The 16,452-nt window shown below is 43.8% G+C and overlaps 2 protein-coding genes across 2 annotated transcripts; one reads left to right on the plus strand and one right to left on the minus strand.

The window, feature by feature from the left end:
* Nucleotides 1-840: 840 nt before the first annotated feature.
* LOC124827396 (scarecrow-like protein 15) lies at nucleotides 841-2,983 on the plus strand. The gene has a single exon (XM_088104623.1). The coding sequence runs from the start codon at nucleotides 1,015-1,017 to the stop codon at nucleotides 2,647-2,649; it is 1,635 nt and encodes a 544-aa protein (XP_087960749.1). The 5' UTR covers nucleotides 841-1,014; the 3' UTR covers nucleotides 2,650-2,983.
* An 8,940-nt stretch (nucleotides 2,984-11,923) lies between these two features.
* LOC148206701 (uncharacterized) lies at nucleotides 11,924-13,905 on the minus strand. The gene is made up of 2 exons (XM_088093545.1): nucleotides 13,011-13,905; nucleotides 11,924-12,933 (listed from the first exon to the last, which is right to left on the minus strand). The coding sequence occupies exons 1-2, from the start codon at nucleotides 13,903-13,905 to the stop codon at nucleotides 11,924-11,926; spliced, it is 1,905 nt and encodes a 634-aa protein (XP_087949671.1).
* Between the last annotated feature and the right edge of the window lie 2,547 nt (nucleotides 13,906-16,452).

Raw genomic sequence — 16,452 nt, forward strand, 5'->3', positions numbered from 1 at the left:
AACATAAAATTATTTAAAAAAAGTAAATGATAATTTTAGTTTCTTAAAAATTGAAATTTCCTAAACTTTTCAAATTAATATTTCATTTAGAACTTGTACGTTGAAATGGAAATTTTTTTGATGCAGTGAAAGATAAAGCAACTAAACCCTCCATGGAAAGTAGCTAATGATGAACCTTTTCCCTTAACTTCTCTTTATATGTATAAAAAAGATGGTGGTAGTACTTGTCTTGGAGGGTCCATTACACACAGCTTTTGCGGGACCAATTTCAACGGTTTAACTTGGAGCTTTAGTGCTGCCACTATTTTACCCTTTTAATGCGAAGTTCACTCCCAGCGATTAAATCAAGAATGAGATTTGGTGAGATAGATTAGTGAGTACATATAAAGAGCTGTGTTGAAAGAAAAATTGGTTCCGGAATATGATGGAATCGATTTTGTGAAGCTTGTGTAGAAATTGGTTCTCCTATCATTTGAAACCGATTTCAATAATTTTAGATTTGTTTGAAGCTTATTATTAATAATAATAATAATAATAATAATAATATCAATAATAGTGGTGATTCATGCATTATTATTATATAGAACAGATTCTAATATATTATTATTCAAAAGACTAATATATAAAGAACAGGCAAGGAGTTTTAGGTAAGTGTATAGGTGTGAGTAAAATGAAAAGGCAAGAAGGAGGTTTAGGGCAGCTTGACGTAGAAGCTTGAGATGGTGGTAGAAGATGCATGGTATGTATGCATGGATGTATTGATAGATGGCATTGGAGAGAGAGCGATAGAGATATTAAGTGTAACCCACAAGAGGCTGGTTTAGACACACGCACACACACATAGAGACCACAGGACACGCAAAGATAAAAAGGCCTCTCTCAGTCTCCTAAACTCTTCCACGTTTCCCAAGGAAAGTAGCCATCGAACAAACAAGAATAGAACAACTCTGTTGGGAAAGCCACAAAGGCATCATCATCATCATATCATCAACACAGCTTTTCCTTCGCTTAGAGATGAGAGTTCCCTCATCCCAACAGCCCAATACCCATTCTCCCAACCCAAACCTCCTCCTCCACACCACCACCACCACCAACACCACCTTCACCTACGAACCCACCTCCGTCCTCGACCTCTGCCGCAGCCCCAGTCCCGAAAAGAAACCAACTGTCCCCAAACCAGAACCCCAACACAACCTCACCACCACTACCACCACCGCTACCACAACCAATACCAACAACAGCCTAGACCTGGACGATCATGTCTTGCCAAATTCCGATTGGTGGGAGTCCATCATGAAGGACCTGGCCTTACCCGAAGATTCTCCCACAACCCTCTCCAAGCCTAACAACATCAATCCATGCATCCCTGATTTTCCACCTTCTCATGACCCACCCTTTGATCACCCTCCCGACTTCACCTCGCTTTCAGAAATTTACAACCAAAACCTCCCCTACAACTACACCACCACCAACCCTTTGGACCATTCCTTTCACGACCTCAACCACCACCACCACAACCCCACCATCAACGTTAACAACTGGGACTTCATCGAAGAGCTTATCCGCGCCGCCGATTGCTTCGACAACAGTCACTTCCAACTGGCTCAAGCCATACTCGAACGCCTCAACAGCCGCCTCATTCGCTCACCCATGGCCAAACCGCTCCACCGAGCCGCGTTTCACTTCAAAGATGCTCTCCATTCCATTCTCTCCGGTTCCAACCGTGCCGCTTCCAACCGCCTCTCCTCCATGGCCGAGATTGTTCAAACCATCAAAACTTTCAAGGCCTTCTCGGGAATCTCTCCCATCCCAATGTTCTCTATCTTCACCACCAACCAGGCCTTGCTAGAAACCCTAAACGGATCCTCCTTTGTGCACGTCATCGATTTCGAAATCGGGCTCGGGATCCAATACGCCTCCCTCATGAAAGAGATCGCGGAGAAGGCCGCCGGCGCTTCGCTGCTCCTCCGCATCACGGCAGTCGTGCCAGAGGAGTACGCCGTGGAGAGCCGCCTCGTCCGCGAGAATCTCAACCAATTTGCGCATGACCTCGGAATCCGCGTTCAGGTGGACTTCGTCCCGCTTCGGACCTTCGAGGCGGTGTCATTCAAGGCGGTAAGGTTCGTCGACGGCGAAAAGATCGCGGTGCTGCTGTCGCCGGCGATCTTTTGCCGCCTCGGATCCGTTGGCGCCAGCGTCGGCGCGTTCCTCGCCGACGTGAGGAGGATGGCGCCCGGAGTGGTGGTGTTCGTGGACGGCGAGGGGTGGACGGAGGCTACCGCTGCGGCCTCTTTTCGGCGAGGCGTGGTGAACAGCTTGGAATTTTACTCCATGATGCTGGACTCGCTGGATGCGTCTGTGGCGGCCGGGGGAGGCGGCGAGTGGGTGAGGAGGATCGAGATGCTTCTTCTGCGGCCGAAGATCTTCGCAGCGGTGGAAAGCGCAAGGAGGAGGTCACCAGCGTGGAGGGAGGCATTTTACGGCGCCGGAATGAGGCCAGTGCAGCTGAGCCAATTCGCCGATTATCAAGCGGAGTGTTTGCTGGCGAAGGTGCAAATCAGAGGGTTCCACGTGGAAAAACGACATGCTGAATTGGTGCTCTGCTGGCACGAACGAGCCATGGTTTCCACGTCAGCCTGGCGGTGCTAGAATAATAATACAGTATACAAGAGAAGAAGTAAAAATAATCCAACGACACCAAAACCTTATTTTACCTGTTTTAGGATGTGAACTTTATTATCAAGTTCACTTTGACAAAGATTCTAGTTTAACTGTAATTTAGTTTATTATGAAAAGTTTAAAATGTAAGAAAAAAACCCTGGAAGGTACATAAACTTGTATTTTTTCCAGACTTTTTTGCTTTATGTAATGTAGATAAATTGTGGGGGTGTCTATTCAATTTGTTTGAGAAGAGTTACCATGTAATACATCTGGCTTTTGATTCAAAGTATTTGGAAATGAATAGTTACATATTTATGGCTTATGGTGTGGAGTATTTTGGTAGAAAAGTCAGACTTAAATTGCAGCACACGTGCATGGTGATAATAGGCATATTCAGTGAAGAATACTATATATAGTTTATTAGGCTTCATGATGAATTTGAGCAGCTGCTGAATTTCTGATTTTGTTATGAATGGTATGTATGTGATAAGTTCTGAAAAGCAAACTGCGACGGTTGTTGGAGGCGACATGATCACATGGAGATGTAATGTATATGTTTGTGGATGAGAAGATTCTATGGCACATCAATGCAAAAGGAAGAAAAACAAGCACCAACGATTTATGATAGAGTGGGAGTAGCCCCGTAGTACTGTGTTCTCTGATAAGGTGAGTTCCATCACTTACAGATGAAGCTTTTCAAACCTAAGATGTTAGTTTTATATCACCACAACTATTCCAATACATGATACAACTTCAGAAAGCACGACTGTTGGGAAAACGATTCTTGCGGATCTACCCTATGCCGAGATTAAAACAAACTTTTTTTTTTCTTCTTCATATTATAGGAACTAGAATATTTTATTTTAAATATAAAAGACACAAACAATCTGAAATCATATTTGGAAGATTTTTTAATGAACAAATATTTTTAATCAACATATGTATGTAGGTATCAGGCACACATATATTGTATTGTGTAATTTATTTGAATTTGTATTTTTAGAAGGACCAAATTATTTACACCAATGCTTTATTACAGAATTTTATTAAAATTATTTTTTTATTCAAGTTTATATTTTAAAAAATTTATTTTTAAATAATTTTATGAAAGTTAAAATTAAAAGTAAAAAATATTTGTTATTTTTTTCATATTCGATGGGTAATAAGACTGCCTATTTTAGAGGGACGGGTAGTGTGTAAGTCCTACTTATTTTATTGTCTTCAGATCATGGAATTTTGAGTTAATATAAAATTTCAAAAATGTATTTCTCGTTCTTCAAAGTGTGTTCCAGAATGTAAAAAGATGAGTTTTCTTAATTTAAATTACAGAACTATGAAAAATAATTTGCGGAAATTAAATTATGGAGTCAATTCTTTTACTCGGTTCAGATTCTTTTGGGATTTAATTTCTAGAAAGGTGAAATAAAGAACATGTACAAAGGTATCATTTTTCTAAAATTTGATCTCAAAACGGAGGGTGTAGTGAGTCTATAATTCACACCTTTCATGGTTCATTACCCAAATGGCACTACTGGTGATTTGTATACCATACCTGATTGTTGTGGAGTGAATATTAATCAATCATTAATACAAATATTTAAATGTCATAAATAAAAACATGCATTGATGCTTAAAGTATCTCTAAAGAAAAATATTCATGTGTATATATGCATTTGGATGTTTATTTTTAACAAAGTAGGTAAAAATAAATTTTTTTTAAAATATAGATTTCCACTTTTAGAAAAATGTTAGAACTTTTTTCCTCCTAAATCGATTTCTTCCTCTAGTGAGAAAACTCTTGGTGAAGAAGCTTATCTCATGTCACAATAACACGCCTGCATTAAGATAACTTTATTAACTATTTTGTTAATTGATTTGAGGTGTATGAAATTTTGTAGAAAAATTCCTACCTTTCCAAAATATGTTTTTGTTTAACATTTGACACTCCACTTCACAACTAAAACATATTTTTTTATAATGTGTAAAATATGATTCAGATATATCAAAAAAATATTTTTTATTTTATACGTCGACAAAAGATAAGTAAGGGTTTATATATTAATAATTAGTCAACATAAATGCAATAAAAATTTGTATCTCAACAAATGCTTGCATTAGTGTATATGTTGGCAAAATCTAGTCGAAACATGAAAACGAAAACTTATTTCCAATGTCTTGTGATATGTTAAAAGTCAAACACATTTGTGCAAAGATGTTGGTTTACATAGCGATTTTGGGGGTACTAATAGCAATGTCCTAACTTTTATTTTCAGAATTGGCTTGAATTTGAATTGATACCTAGATGGACCTTTCTACAATCAAATAGCAGCATGGACTTAGGAAAGCTACGGTGTAATTCTTAAAACTCCAGATTCTCGCATTCGCATATTAATATTATGTCATGAAAAGAGCGTGATCACGTACGCTTTTAATTAAGCTGTAGATACGTTTGGTCAATGACGTAGAAGGAGAGCATTAACGTTTGGTTAAGGTTTTATCAATATTTAATTTTAGTCTTCAATTACTCCATAATTGAATCACTTCACCAGTTTAGTTAGAGTACTGATATCTTGACACTACTTTTATCTTGTTTTTATAAAAGATTCCATTATATGCATCATTATATAATTTTCATATCTACTTGTACTGTAGGATACTTAATTCCCCACAGGTCAATCAACAGCCCGACAACAGTCGATCACCAATAGCCCGACAACAGTCGATCACTGTACTATGGGACACCTAATTCCCCAAAGGTCGACCAATAGCCCGACGACAGTCGATCACAGAGCAAGGTCGACCGCTTGGTCCTCGACAACCAACATCGCGACAATTAACAATCACACGACACACGACATGTCGCCTAGCCATGTCGACACACAGTATGTCCGACATACAGGACGCAATGTCATAGAGGGCAGCTACAAATAAGCAGTTACACATGTTACACATAATTAGCTAACCAACACCATGAATCACGGAGGTAGTTGACTCGGTATCAATACACAATCTGGCAGTTACAACTCCTAGGCAGTCAGTTTCGATAACTGACCGGATTGCCAGGTAACGGTTTATTATTACTGTTTTAAATACACAGAGCATCTAGGAAAAAAGGTACGTTTTTCCCCTAAGAAGAGAGATATTCTTATTTTCAGATAGATATTCTCATTTTTCAGACAACACCCTTGTTGACTTGAGCGTCGGAGTACTTTTGTAGGTACCCAGCCCACCTTGTTCAAAGGAGACAGAAAAAAGGTAACACAGTGAAAGCAGCACAGAGAAACAGCGCAGAGCAAGTTTGTTAGGTTCGTATCTCGTTCTCCACATCCCTACAGAAACATTTTGGCGCCCACCGTGGGGCCGAGATTACTATCCCAACAACGACCACCGGAGCTATGGAAAATTCAGATACGCACGATTTGATCAGGCAACTGCAAGCGCAAGTTGAGGCACAGGCACAAACCATGCAGGAGATTCAGCGCAAGCATGCAGAGGAAATGGCGGCATTGAGGGCGCAGATCCCAACACCAGAGTTATCTGCTTCAAACAGGCAGGAGGATAACGAAGCGAGCCATCATGGGGGACCCTCCGAACGTGTTGTTGGAGGAAGGAGGGGGCCTACTCCTGCGCGCCTCACCAACCTGCTTCCATTCACGGAAGCCATCATGCAAGCGAATATGCCGGACAAGCCTCCCCCAACTCTGGAACGCTATAATGGATCTGAAGATCCTGATGACCATCTACGCAATTTTATCGATACCATGGCATTCTACACAGACAGCGATCCGGTTATATGCAGAGCTTTCTCTTTATCCCTTAAGGGTGAAGCTTTGGAATGGTTCCATAAACTTCCCCGCAATTCCGTAGATTGCTTCGCAACCATAGAATCCTTATTCCGAAAACAGTACGCAGCCAATCAAAAGCCGGCAATGACTGCTACGGAGCTCGTCCATACCAGGCAGGAGAAGGATGAGACTTTGAAAGCTTTTATGCAGCGATATATAGAAACGGCCAGGCGAGTGCCGGATATTACTCCCACTTTCATCATCAGCAATCTGTCATCCTGCTTAAGGCCGGGGGAGTTCTCGGAACAGTTATATGCTGATCCCCCATCATCCATGGAAGAATTGCAATCCACTGTGGCCAAATTCATTCGCATTGAAGACCACCGTAATGCCAATGCCAGAAAGAAGCACCACCAAGATATCCCCAACCAGGAAACTAAAAAAACGAAGCGACCCCCCAACGACTACAGACCGGACCGAGCACCTCGGAAGGAGTCGGGGTGGATATCTAAATATGATCACTACACGACCCTCAACGCCCCCAGGGCGAGGGTACTGGAAGAGGCCTTACACACCGAACTTCTCACAGCGCGGCGAAAGACCACCCCAAAGAACGCCGATAGGAGCAAATCTTGTCGGTTCCACATGAACCAGGGTCACGACACGGAAGAGTGCAATACGGTAAAAGACGAGTTAGAACGGCTCGTCCGTGCGGGTTATCTCCAGAGTTACATCAAGGAGAGAGTTACCGCAAGAGCAACAACTCCTCGTCGAAGGGACCCTCCCAGGCGAAGTCCCCGGCGATCTCCCCCTAGAGATGATCGACACCGCAGGCGATCACGCAGTCCGCCTCGACGCATAGAGAGGGAACGCTCAGTCCGGGGCCGCATCGACACTATATCTGGTGGTTTCGCTGGAGGAGGCGTGTCGTCTTCAGCGAGGAAACGACATTTGAGACAGCTGAAATCGGTCCATATGGTCGAACGACAGGCTCGGTCGATCCCGGACATCACGTTCACGAATGCTGACTTCCACGCTCCAGACCCTGATCATGATGATCCTATGGTCATCACGGCTAACATAGCTCGATATGATGTCAGCAAGGTCCTCGTTGATCAAGGAAGCTCGGTCAACATTTTATATTGGTCCACTTTTCAGAAAATGGACCTATCCGAGGATCTCATCGCCCCATTTAATGAGCAGATTGTCGGATTCTCAGGAGAGCGAGTAGACACCAGGGGATACCTTGATTTGCGAACTCGACTCGGAACCAGTCGGGAGGCACCTGAACTTCGAGTTCGATTCTTGCTGGTCGAGGCGAACGCATCATACAATGCCTTGCTAGGGCGTCCCTGTCTGAACGCATTTGGAGCAATTGTGTCTACTCCCCACCTCGCCATGAAGTTCCCAACAAATCATGGTACTATTTGTACGGTGAGGGCCGACCAGCGAACGGCCCGACAGTGTTATGTGGCGGGGTTAAAGGTCACCCCTTTTATTCCAACAAAGAGAACAAAAGTAGTCGACGCAGCAGTAGTCGACCTAGACCCCCGAACCAATGTGGACGAGCGCCTTCATCCGCAAGGCGAAGTCAAGCTCCTATCCCTGACGAGTGACACGTCTAAAACCACCAGCATCGGCAAGGATCTCACCTCAAACGAGGAGCAGGCCCTAAGTCAGATACTGCGAAACAATGCAGACTTATTTGCATGGACAGCCGCCGACATGCCAGGAATTCACCCAGGAGTTATGTCCCACAAATTGTCCATCTTCAGGGAGGCGCGACCAGTCGCCCAGAAGAAGCGTAGGTTCGGAGAAGAAAAGCGTCAAGCCATTCAAGTTGAGATCGACAAGCTGATAAATGCCCGATTCATCAGAGAGTTAACATATACCACATGGCTGTCGAATGTGGTTATGGTCAAGAAGTCAAACGGTCAGTGGCGGATGTGTGTCGATTTCACTGATCTCAACAAGGCATGCCCCAAAGACTCATACCCCTTGCCCAGCATCGACCGCCTTGTAGATGGAGCTTCTGGTCATGTCATTTTCAGTTTTCTGGACGCTTACTCGGGGTACAACCAGATCCCAATGTACCACCCCGATCAAAGCAAGACAGCCTTTATCACTGAACGCGCCAATTACTGCTATGAAGTAATGCCGTTTGGATTAAAAAATGCCGGAGCCACTTATCAACGCCTCATGGATAAGGTCTTCCATCATCAGATAGGGCGTTGCATGGATGTGTATGTGGACGACATGGTCATTCGCAGCAATTCTATAGACCAGCACCTGCAAGATTTGAAGGAGGTCTTCGGGCAACTCAGACGATACAGCATGCGCCTCAACCCTTCCAAATGTACTTTCGGCGTCCCAGCCGGAAAATTCTTAGGATTCTTGCTCACACGTCGAGGCATTGAAGCCAACCCCGACAAATGCAGGGCGGTACTCGACATGACGGCTCCGAAGACCCTAAGAGAGGTACAGCGTCTTGTGGGTCGCCTAACCGCCCTGTCACGGTTTATTCCAAAGCTGGCCGAACACATCAAACCCATTCTGAAGAATTTGAAGAAGGGTTCCACTCAACATTGGGACGAGGATTGTGAGACTGCATTCAACACTGTCAAGCGCATCCTCACTAGTCCTCCAATTATGGCTCGACCAGACGAGGGATTCGACTTACAGCTATATATCTCAGCTTCCCAGCATGCTGTCAGTGCTGCCCTGATACAAGAAGCACCCTCCTTCAAGTTGATCTACTTCATCAGCCGTACACTGCAGGGGGCGGAGGAACGATATTCTCGAATCGAGAAGCTCGCCTTGGCCCTTCTCAACGCCTCTCGACGACTTCGCCCGTACCTCCAGAGCCATCAGGTGGTAGTCCGTACGGATCATCCCATAGCCAAGATCCTCCGCAAGCCAGATTTGGCAGGGAGAATGGTTGCCTGGTCCGTGGAACTATCCGAATTCGGACTCCGTTACGAGCCACGCGGATCCATCAAGGGTCAGCATCTGGCAGATTTCGCAGCTGACCTCACATCTACACCGGCCGACTCCCCTACCACATGGCTACTCAGTGTCGATGGTTCCTCCGACAAGAGGGGAGGTGGAGCAGGGATCGTTCTAGAAGGCCCCGACGGTGTGGTCGTAGAGCAAGCCATCATATTTAAATTCCCTGCCAGCAACAACCAAGCCGAATACGAAGCCTTGGTTGCAGGCTTATCTTTAGCCCGAGAATTCTCAGTCGATCATTTAGAGTGTCGGATGGACTCAAAGTTAGTAGTCAGCCACGTCAACGGCACCTATCAAGTCAAGGATAACCAACTGCTGCGATACTTCCACAAGGTTCAAACCTTACTACAGGGCTTCGTCACAGTTAATATCATCCATGTACCCAGGGAACAAAACGCAAGGGCTGATCTATTGTCTAAGTTAACTCATTCTAAGGAGCGAGCACAGCTATCATCTGTTATTAGAATGACCCTCGACCATCCTGGGGTGGAAACTTTAGCCACCGATGTGTCGGCGCCCGTAACCGACTGGCGACAGAAAGTCAAAGATCTTATGGAGCAGCAGGACAAAGGAGGTAGCATTACGGCAGCCGACTCCAAGAGAATCGCGCGTTTTGTATGTATAGGCGACGACCTATACCGTCGTGGTTTTAGCTATCCTCTATTGAAGTGTATATCCGCGGAAGAGGCAGACTATGTGATACGTGAACTACACACCGGGATATGTGGATTTCACTCTGGCAAGCGGACCTTGAGAGGCCGTGTTCTCCGTGCTGGATATTACTGGCCCACTCTCGACCACGACTGTGAGACATTCGTCAAGAAATGCATCTCCTGTCAAGCACATGGCCACGATATCCGTGCACCTCCCGAAGACTTGCACAATATTGTCTCTCCTTGGCCATTCGCCCAGTGGGGTCTCGACATAGTGGGACCACTGCCAGTCGCCAAAGCACAAAACAAATTTCTCCTCGTGGCGGTCGACTACTTCACAAAATGGATCGAGGCGGAGCCATTATCCATCATCAGTGCACAACGAGTGCAGAAATTCATTTGGCGCCTGATCTGTCGGTTCGGTCTCCCTAAAAAGATCATTACCGACAACGGTCGCCAATTTATTGAACGCAAGTTAGAGGATTTTCTCAGCAGTTTGGGCATTAAGCATGTCACGTCATCAGTCGAACACCCTCAAACAAACGGCCAAGCCGAGGCCGCGAATAAAGCCATCCTGACAGAATTAAAGAAGCGACTCGGCGAAGCCAAGAGTTTATGGGTAGAGGAGCTGCCAGAGGTCCTGTGGGCATACAGATGCACACCCCACGGATCTACAGGTGACACGCCATTCAACTTAACATACGGCACCGATGCCATGCTCCCGGTCGAGATAGGCGAACCCTCATTAAGACGACAAATCACTGATATGTCACTTAATGAAGAGCAATTACGGACAAACCTCGACGTACTTCCTGAACGTCGAGAGGTTGCCACCATCCGCGCAGAGGCCCAGAAACGCATACTATCTCGACGATACAACACAAAAGTCAAGCCCAGAGCCTTCAAAAGCGGCGATCTGGTATGGCGAAAGCGGGGAGAGGCTCGGAAAAATCGAGCCCATGGCAAGCTTGCAGCTAACTGGGAAGGACCCTTTCGGGTCACAGAAGACATGTCGAACGGTGCATATCGCCTCCAACAGCTTGATGGACACCCAGTTCCCAATACCTGGAACGCCACTCATCTTAAATATTATTTTAGCTAATATCCGTTTATTGTTCATTTCTTTTCACAACTCTATCAAGTTCAGTTATCAAATAAAGATTACATTCCATCATGCTTATTGTCTTAATTCATTTATCAATGTTATGATGTCGAGTCCCAAGGCTGTCGTACAGGACACTTCCACCTACAAAGGATTTAAGAGCAGACCCATTAATCGATGTTCGCCCTTGAACATCCAACACATGTGGAACACACTCCCATTAATCGATGTTCGCCCTTGAACATCCAACACATGTGGAACACACTCCCATTAATCGATGTTCGCCCTTGAACATCCAACACACGTGGAATACACTCCCATTACTCGATGTTCGCCCTTGAACATTCAACACATGTGGAATACACTCCCATTAATCGATGTTCGCCCTTGAACATCCCACACACGTGGAATACACTCCCATTAGTCGATGTTCATCCTTGAACATCCAATATCTGGTAGGGGTTCACCCTCGAACACCCAGTATTTTCTTCAATCAACCATCGTTCTCAACTGTCACACGACATGCTATCAACACACTCGACACTCACACTTAGCCATCACTACAGCAAATACATTGCAGAATCAGCTAAGTTAAAAAGCAAACCGCAAAGTCACCAAACATACAAGTCGAGCATTCATAAAATTATCAAAGTTTAGCATTTATAGTCGTCAACCAAATATTCAAGTATGTATCTACAGACCTTTCCTACATCCTAATCTATTACAATCTTAGACGAGTCGCCTTCAGCAGCATCAGCATTCTCCTTGGCGGGCTCGTCTACTTCCATCGCTCCTTCGGGCTCGTTGTTGACGGCCACCTCTTCATCCTCTTCCCCCTCCAGGACAGCATCCTCTGGTATTTCTTTCAAAGGCTTCAGGTGGCCTTCATGCACGTCCTTACGGACGTCAAATTCAACTCCTTTGGTGGATACTTGAAGCAAGTGCCCGACTTGCCTCAAGGCTTTCCTGAAGCCCTTCTTATGTTCATCCATAACCGCATCTTTCAGCTCCTCAATCAACTCCTTATGATCAAAGACTTCTACCTTCAGCGCGTTCCTCTCTCGGGCCACTATCAGCATGGAATTCTTTGCTTGATCCAGGTCCCGCGCCATCTGCTCGCGTTCTTGTTGGAAGGCCACATCATCTTCCTTCAAACGTACCTCGCCCTCCTTCAAACGTTCTTCCATACGCTTCTGCCTGGCCTCACAGCCAGCATGGACCTCGCCTAGCTCTTTCAGTTGGGCACGCACCTTTTCTAACTCAGACCGCATCTGACCCCTATCCGAAGCATACGCCAGATGCCAAGCCAGCGCTTGGGCTCGTGTATTCATCTCCAGCAAGCTGTCAGCAATTTGTTGCTCGCTCATGTTCTCGATCACCTTCTTCTCTGAAGCGTCCAGGTTGAGGTCCACTCTATGACCCGGCATGAAGGCGCGATCCCATATACCCAGCGGAAGGGAACGTTCAGTATCTTCAACCACCTCCTTACTTTTCTTTGACGCCTCGCGATTAGGGTCGACTGTCTTGGCTTTCCTTTTGCGCACAAGGGGCACCTCAGCTTGTGTTGTCTCCCCAACCGACGCCACTGCGACTGGAGGTGGACCAGATGGTGGTACCTGGGAGCGTTGTTGCTCAACAGACGACCCTGGCCGATTACCTTCATCCCTCTCGCTATCAATGCTCTGAAACCAACTGATACCCCTACCTTTCCTTCCCATTATCTCTGCAAACACAAACATCCACCCACACTGGTCAGCAACAACATAATAATTTACAAAAGTAGTGGGTAAAGACACATACCAAACACCCTCGCCCCCGCGTCATCGAACTCGAGGCAATCTATAATCTGACGTGAAGAGAAGGGGCGGGGCAACGAGGTCAACACACTCAAAGCCTCCAACTCTTCAATCGTCATCTTATCCTCCGGCCACGAGGTAAATTTCAGAGGCTCCTGTGTCCAATATAAGGGAAATCTGGGATTCCCCTCACCATCAAAAAAGAACCGTCGACCAGCATCGGTGATCGACACCTTAAAAAATTTTTCCTTAAAACCCCTATACGATTGCAGGTAAAGCTCTAAAATTGCGTTACCTGGTTCTGAAATCAGTGATACCCACCCCTTCGTCGCAAGCGGGCGACATCTAAAGAAGTACAAAAACAAGCCTACAGTAGGCCTAATTCCTAACACCCCACACAACACTCCGAAGGCCTGTACATATCCCCAACTATTGGGATGCAGTTGGCTAGGTGCAACATTCAAGGTTCGCAAAACATCTATTTGGAAAGTGGTGAACGGCAATCTTACATACAAATCGTAGAATAACGCAGCATAACAGTAAAAAAATTCATCAGCAGCATTCTCCCTCCCATGACAAACCCTCTCATCCTCCCGACACGCTACCAATTTCACACAAGTCTGATATCCTAGGGTCCTCAACACACAACTATCCTCAATCCAATCCATAAGGATGGCCCTACTCCCAAATTGACTCCTCAGTTCCTTTACCTCACGCGCCGCCCAGGCGTATTCATCTCCGCTAATCAGAGATATCAGGCGTCCCCCTGGACCCTCACCACATACGTTTCCATATACGAAGGCTCTCTCCCCATACGGTACTGTAGTAATTGCGGCACATTCCACCGTAGATGACGGCCCCGGCGTTTCACCCCCAGTATCCCGCCCCCTCCCTTCCATGATCAATAGTAAGTACACTAAGACGAAAGAGATTCTAGGGTTACCTGGTTGTTTCTCGTAGTAGCGAAGGCAACGAAATTGACGAAGAAACAATCTCGTTCGCAGTATACACTCTCAGTATTTGCTCTTCTGCCAAAGTGAATAAACCTCTTTTGAGTCGTGTTGAAGAAGCCAAACCGTTTAATTATCAGATGCCGTAGGATTATTTTTAATCTAACGGCTCCTAGTTGGCGTCCCCTCCTTTCCCTAAAGGAGCGGGAAAACCCTAAATTTCGTAACGCCGCGCACAGCTGTCATCCACATCTCCTCGTTTCTTCCACGTCTCCTCGTTTCCTCCACGTCACCTAGATTCTTCCGACAATACTCAAAAGCCCTTCGTAACTCGGTCCCCCATTTACTCGGACTTGGGGGGCATGTACTGTAGGATACTTAATTCCCCACAGGTCAATCAACAGCCCGACAACAGTCGATCACCAATAGCCCGACAACAGTCGATCACTGTACTATGGGACACCTAATTCCCCAAAGGTCGACCAATAGCCCGACGACAGTCGATCACAGAGCAAGGTCGACCGCTTGGTCCTCGACAACCAACATCGCGACAATTAACAATCACACGACACACGACATGTCGCCTAGCCATGTCGACACACAGTATGTCCGACATACAGGACGCAATGTCATAGAGGGCAGCTACAAATAAGCAGTTACACATGTTACACATAATTAGCTAACCAACACCATGAATCACGGAGGTAGTTGACTCGGTATCAATACACAATCTGGCAGTTACAACTCCTAGGCAGTCAGTTTCGATAACTGACCGGATTGCCAGGTAACGGTTTATTATTACTGTTTTAAATACACAGAGCATCTAGGAAAAAAGGTACGTTTTTCCCCTAAGAAGAGAGATATTCTTATTTTCAGATAGATATTCTCATTTTTCAGACAACACCCTTGTTGACTTGAGCGTCGGAGTACTTTTGTAGGTACCCAGCCCACCTTGTTCAAAGGAGACAGAAAAAAGGTAACACAGTGAAAGCAGCACAGAGAAACAGCGCAGAGCAAGTTTGTTAGGTTCGTATCTCGTTCTCCACATCCCTACAGAAACACTACTGATAATAAAAAGGATGTATATTCTAACTCGGTTCGCACTCCTAAATATAAAAATATTAAAAAAAAAAGATTTCTTTTATTTTTTTACCAATGTAAATTATTATTTTTCTGATAATAATGATCACATTACCTCCAATGTATAAAATGGTTTAAAAAAATTAACACTAATGCATATAAAACTTTTTATAACATGTGAAATTGACCTTTTATAACCAATATTTTCACATCATACTTGCATAATCATAAAAAGTTTGAATTTTCTATAATATAATAAAAACCTATCATAATAAGTTAAATTTATTATAACACATAAACGAGTATCAAATTTAAATTTAGGGTTAAATATGTTTTTAGTCCCTAAACTATTGGTCGTTTCTGGTTTTCGTCCCTCTTTCAAAGTAAGGTACAATTTGGTCCTCATTCTTTTTGAAACGTTCGTTTTAGTCCTCGGAATTTTGGTTTTAGTCCTTATTTGTTGCTAAATGAGGACCAAATTTTTAAACAGTGTTTAGTTTTCGAGGACTAAAACGAACGTTTTCGAAAAGAATGAGGACCAAATTGTACCTTACTTTGAAACAGGGACGAAAACCAGAAACGACCAATAATTTAGGGACTAAAAACATATTTAACCCTTAAATTTATTATGATAAATTTTTAAAAATCCGTCATGGTCTAAAAATTTATCTTAAGTTCGACTTAATATAATAAATCAGATTTATTAAGACAAATTTTCAACCTCTCATAATAATTGAACTTATTAATATTAATATAGGAATTTTGAGACCTGTTAACTATTTTTTTTTATATTTTGAGTGACATATTTTGTCTTACCAGAAATCAAAACTCCTAAACAGGTAATTTGAGGGAATAATAAATAACTTGATTATGTTACGTGTTCCACAAATGATTTCAAATATAATTATAAGGCTACTCAACACTAATATTTAAAAAAGAGCACAAAGTAAACACAGTAAAACACTAATATAATTTATTTTATATTTTATATGTTTTATTTTAATTTTATTAGATATATTTTAAAAAATTAAAAATTTTCTTTTTTTAGTATCCGTAAGTATTTATACAGACATATATCTTTAAATATATGCGAATATTTTTAAATGGATATCCAATATGATAATAAGATGTGGATTTTATAAGAGAGTTGCTCCCTCCACCACCTCAAATGCTCCCTGCACCTCTCCACAATTTTGTTTATTCCAAAAATGCCCTATCCACATCCGTAGAGCAGCCGTTTGTCCTTCCACGAATATCAACATCCGTGGGGCAGTGTGCAGTGGTGGTGGAGGAAGTACTAAATTCAAAATTTCAAATCGCCGAAACAAATTCAAACTAATACAGCTTTCAAACCAAACATTAGAGGCACACAACTCTGAATCAAACAAAACTCTATAACAACAAAAAAACATAACG

The sequence above is a fragment of the Vigna umbellata genome, chromosome 1 (genome assembly GCF_029865625.1).
Source record: "Vigna umbellata cultivar VRB3 chromosome 1, Vumbellata_1.0, whole genome shotgun sequence".
NCBI lineage: Eukaryota > Viridiplantae > Streptophyta > Magnoliopsida > Fabales > Fabaceae > Vigna > Vigna umbellata.

Excerpts from the sequence above, each read along its gene's own strand:
- LOC148206701 (XM_088093545.1), bottom strand. The coding sequence starts at position 13,905 with ATGGAAGGGAGGGGGCGGGATACTGGGGGTGAAACGCCGGGGCCGTCA. Across the intron at positions 12,934-13,010 it reads CGCGGGGGCGAGGGTGTTTG|AGATAATGGGAAGGAAAGGT; the intron begins GTATGTGTCTTT and ends TTGTGTTTGCAG.
- LOC124827396 (XM_088104623.1), top strand. The coding sequence starts at position 1,015 with ATGAGAGTTCCCTCATCCCAACAGCCCAATACCCATTCTCCCAACCCA.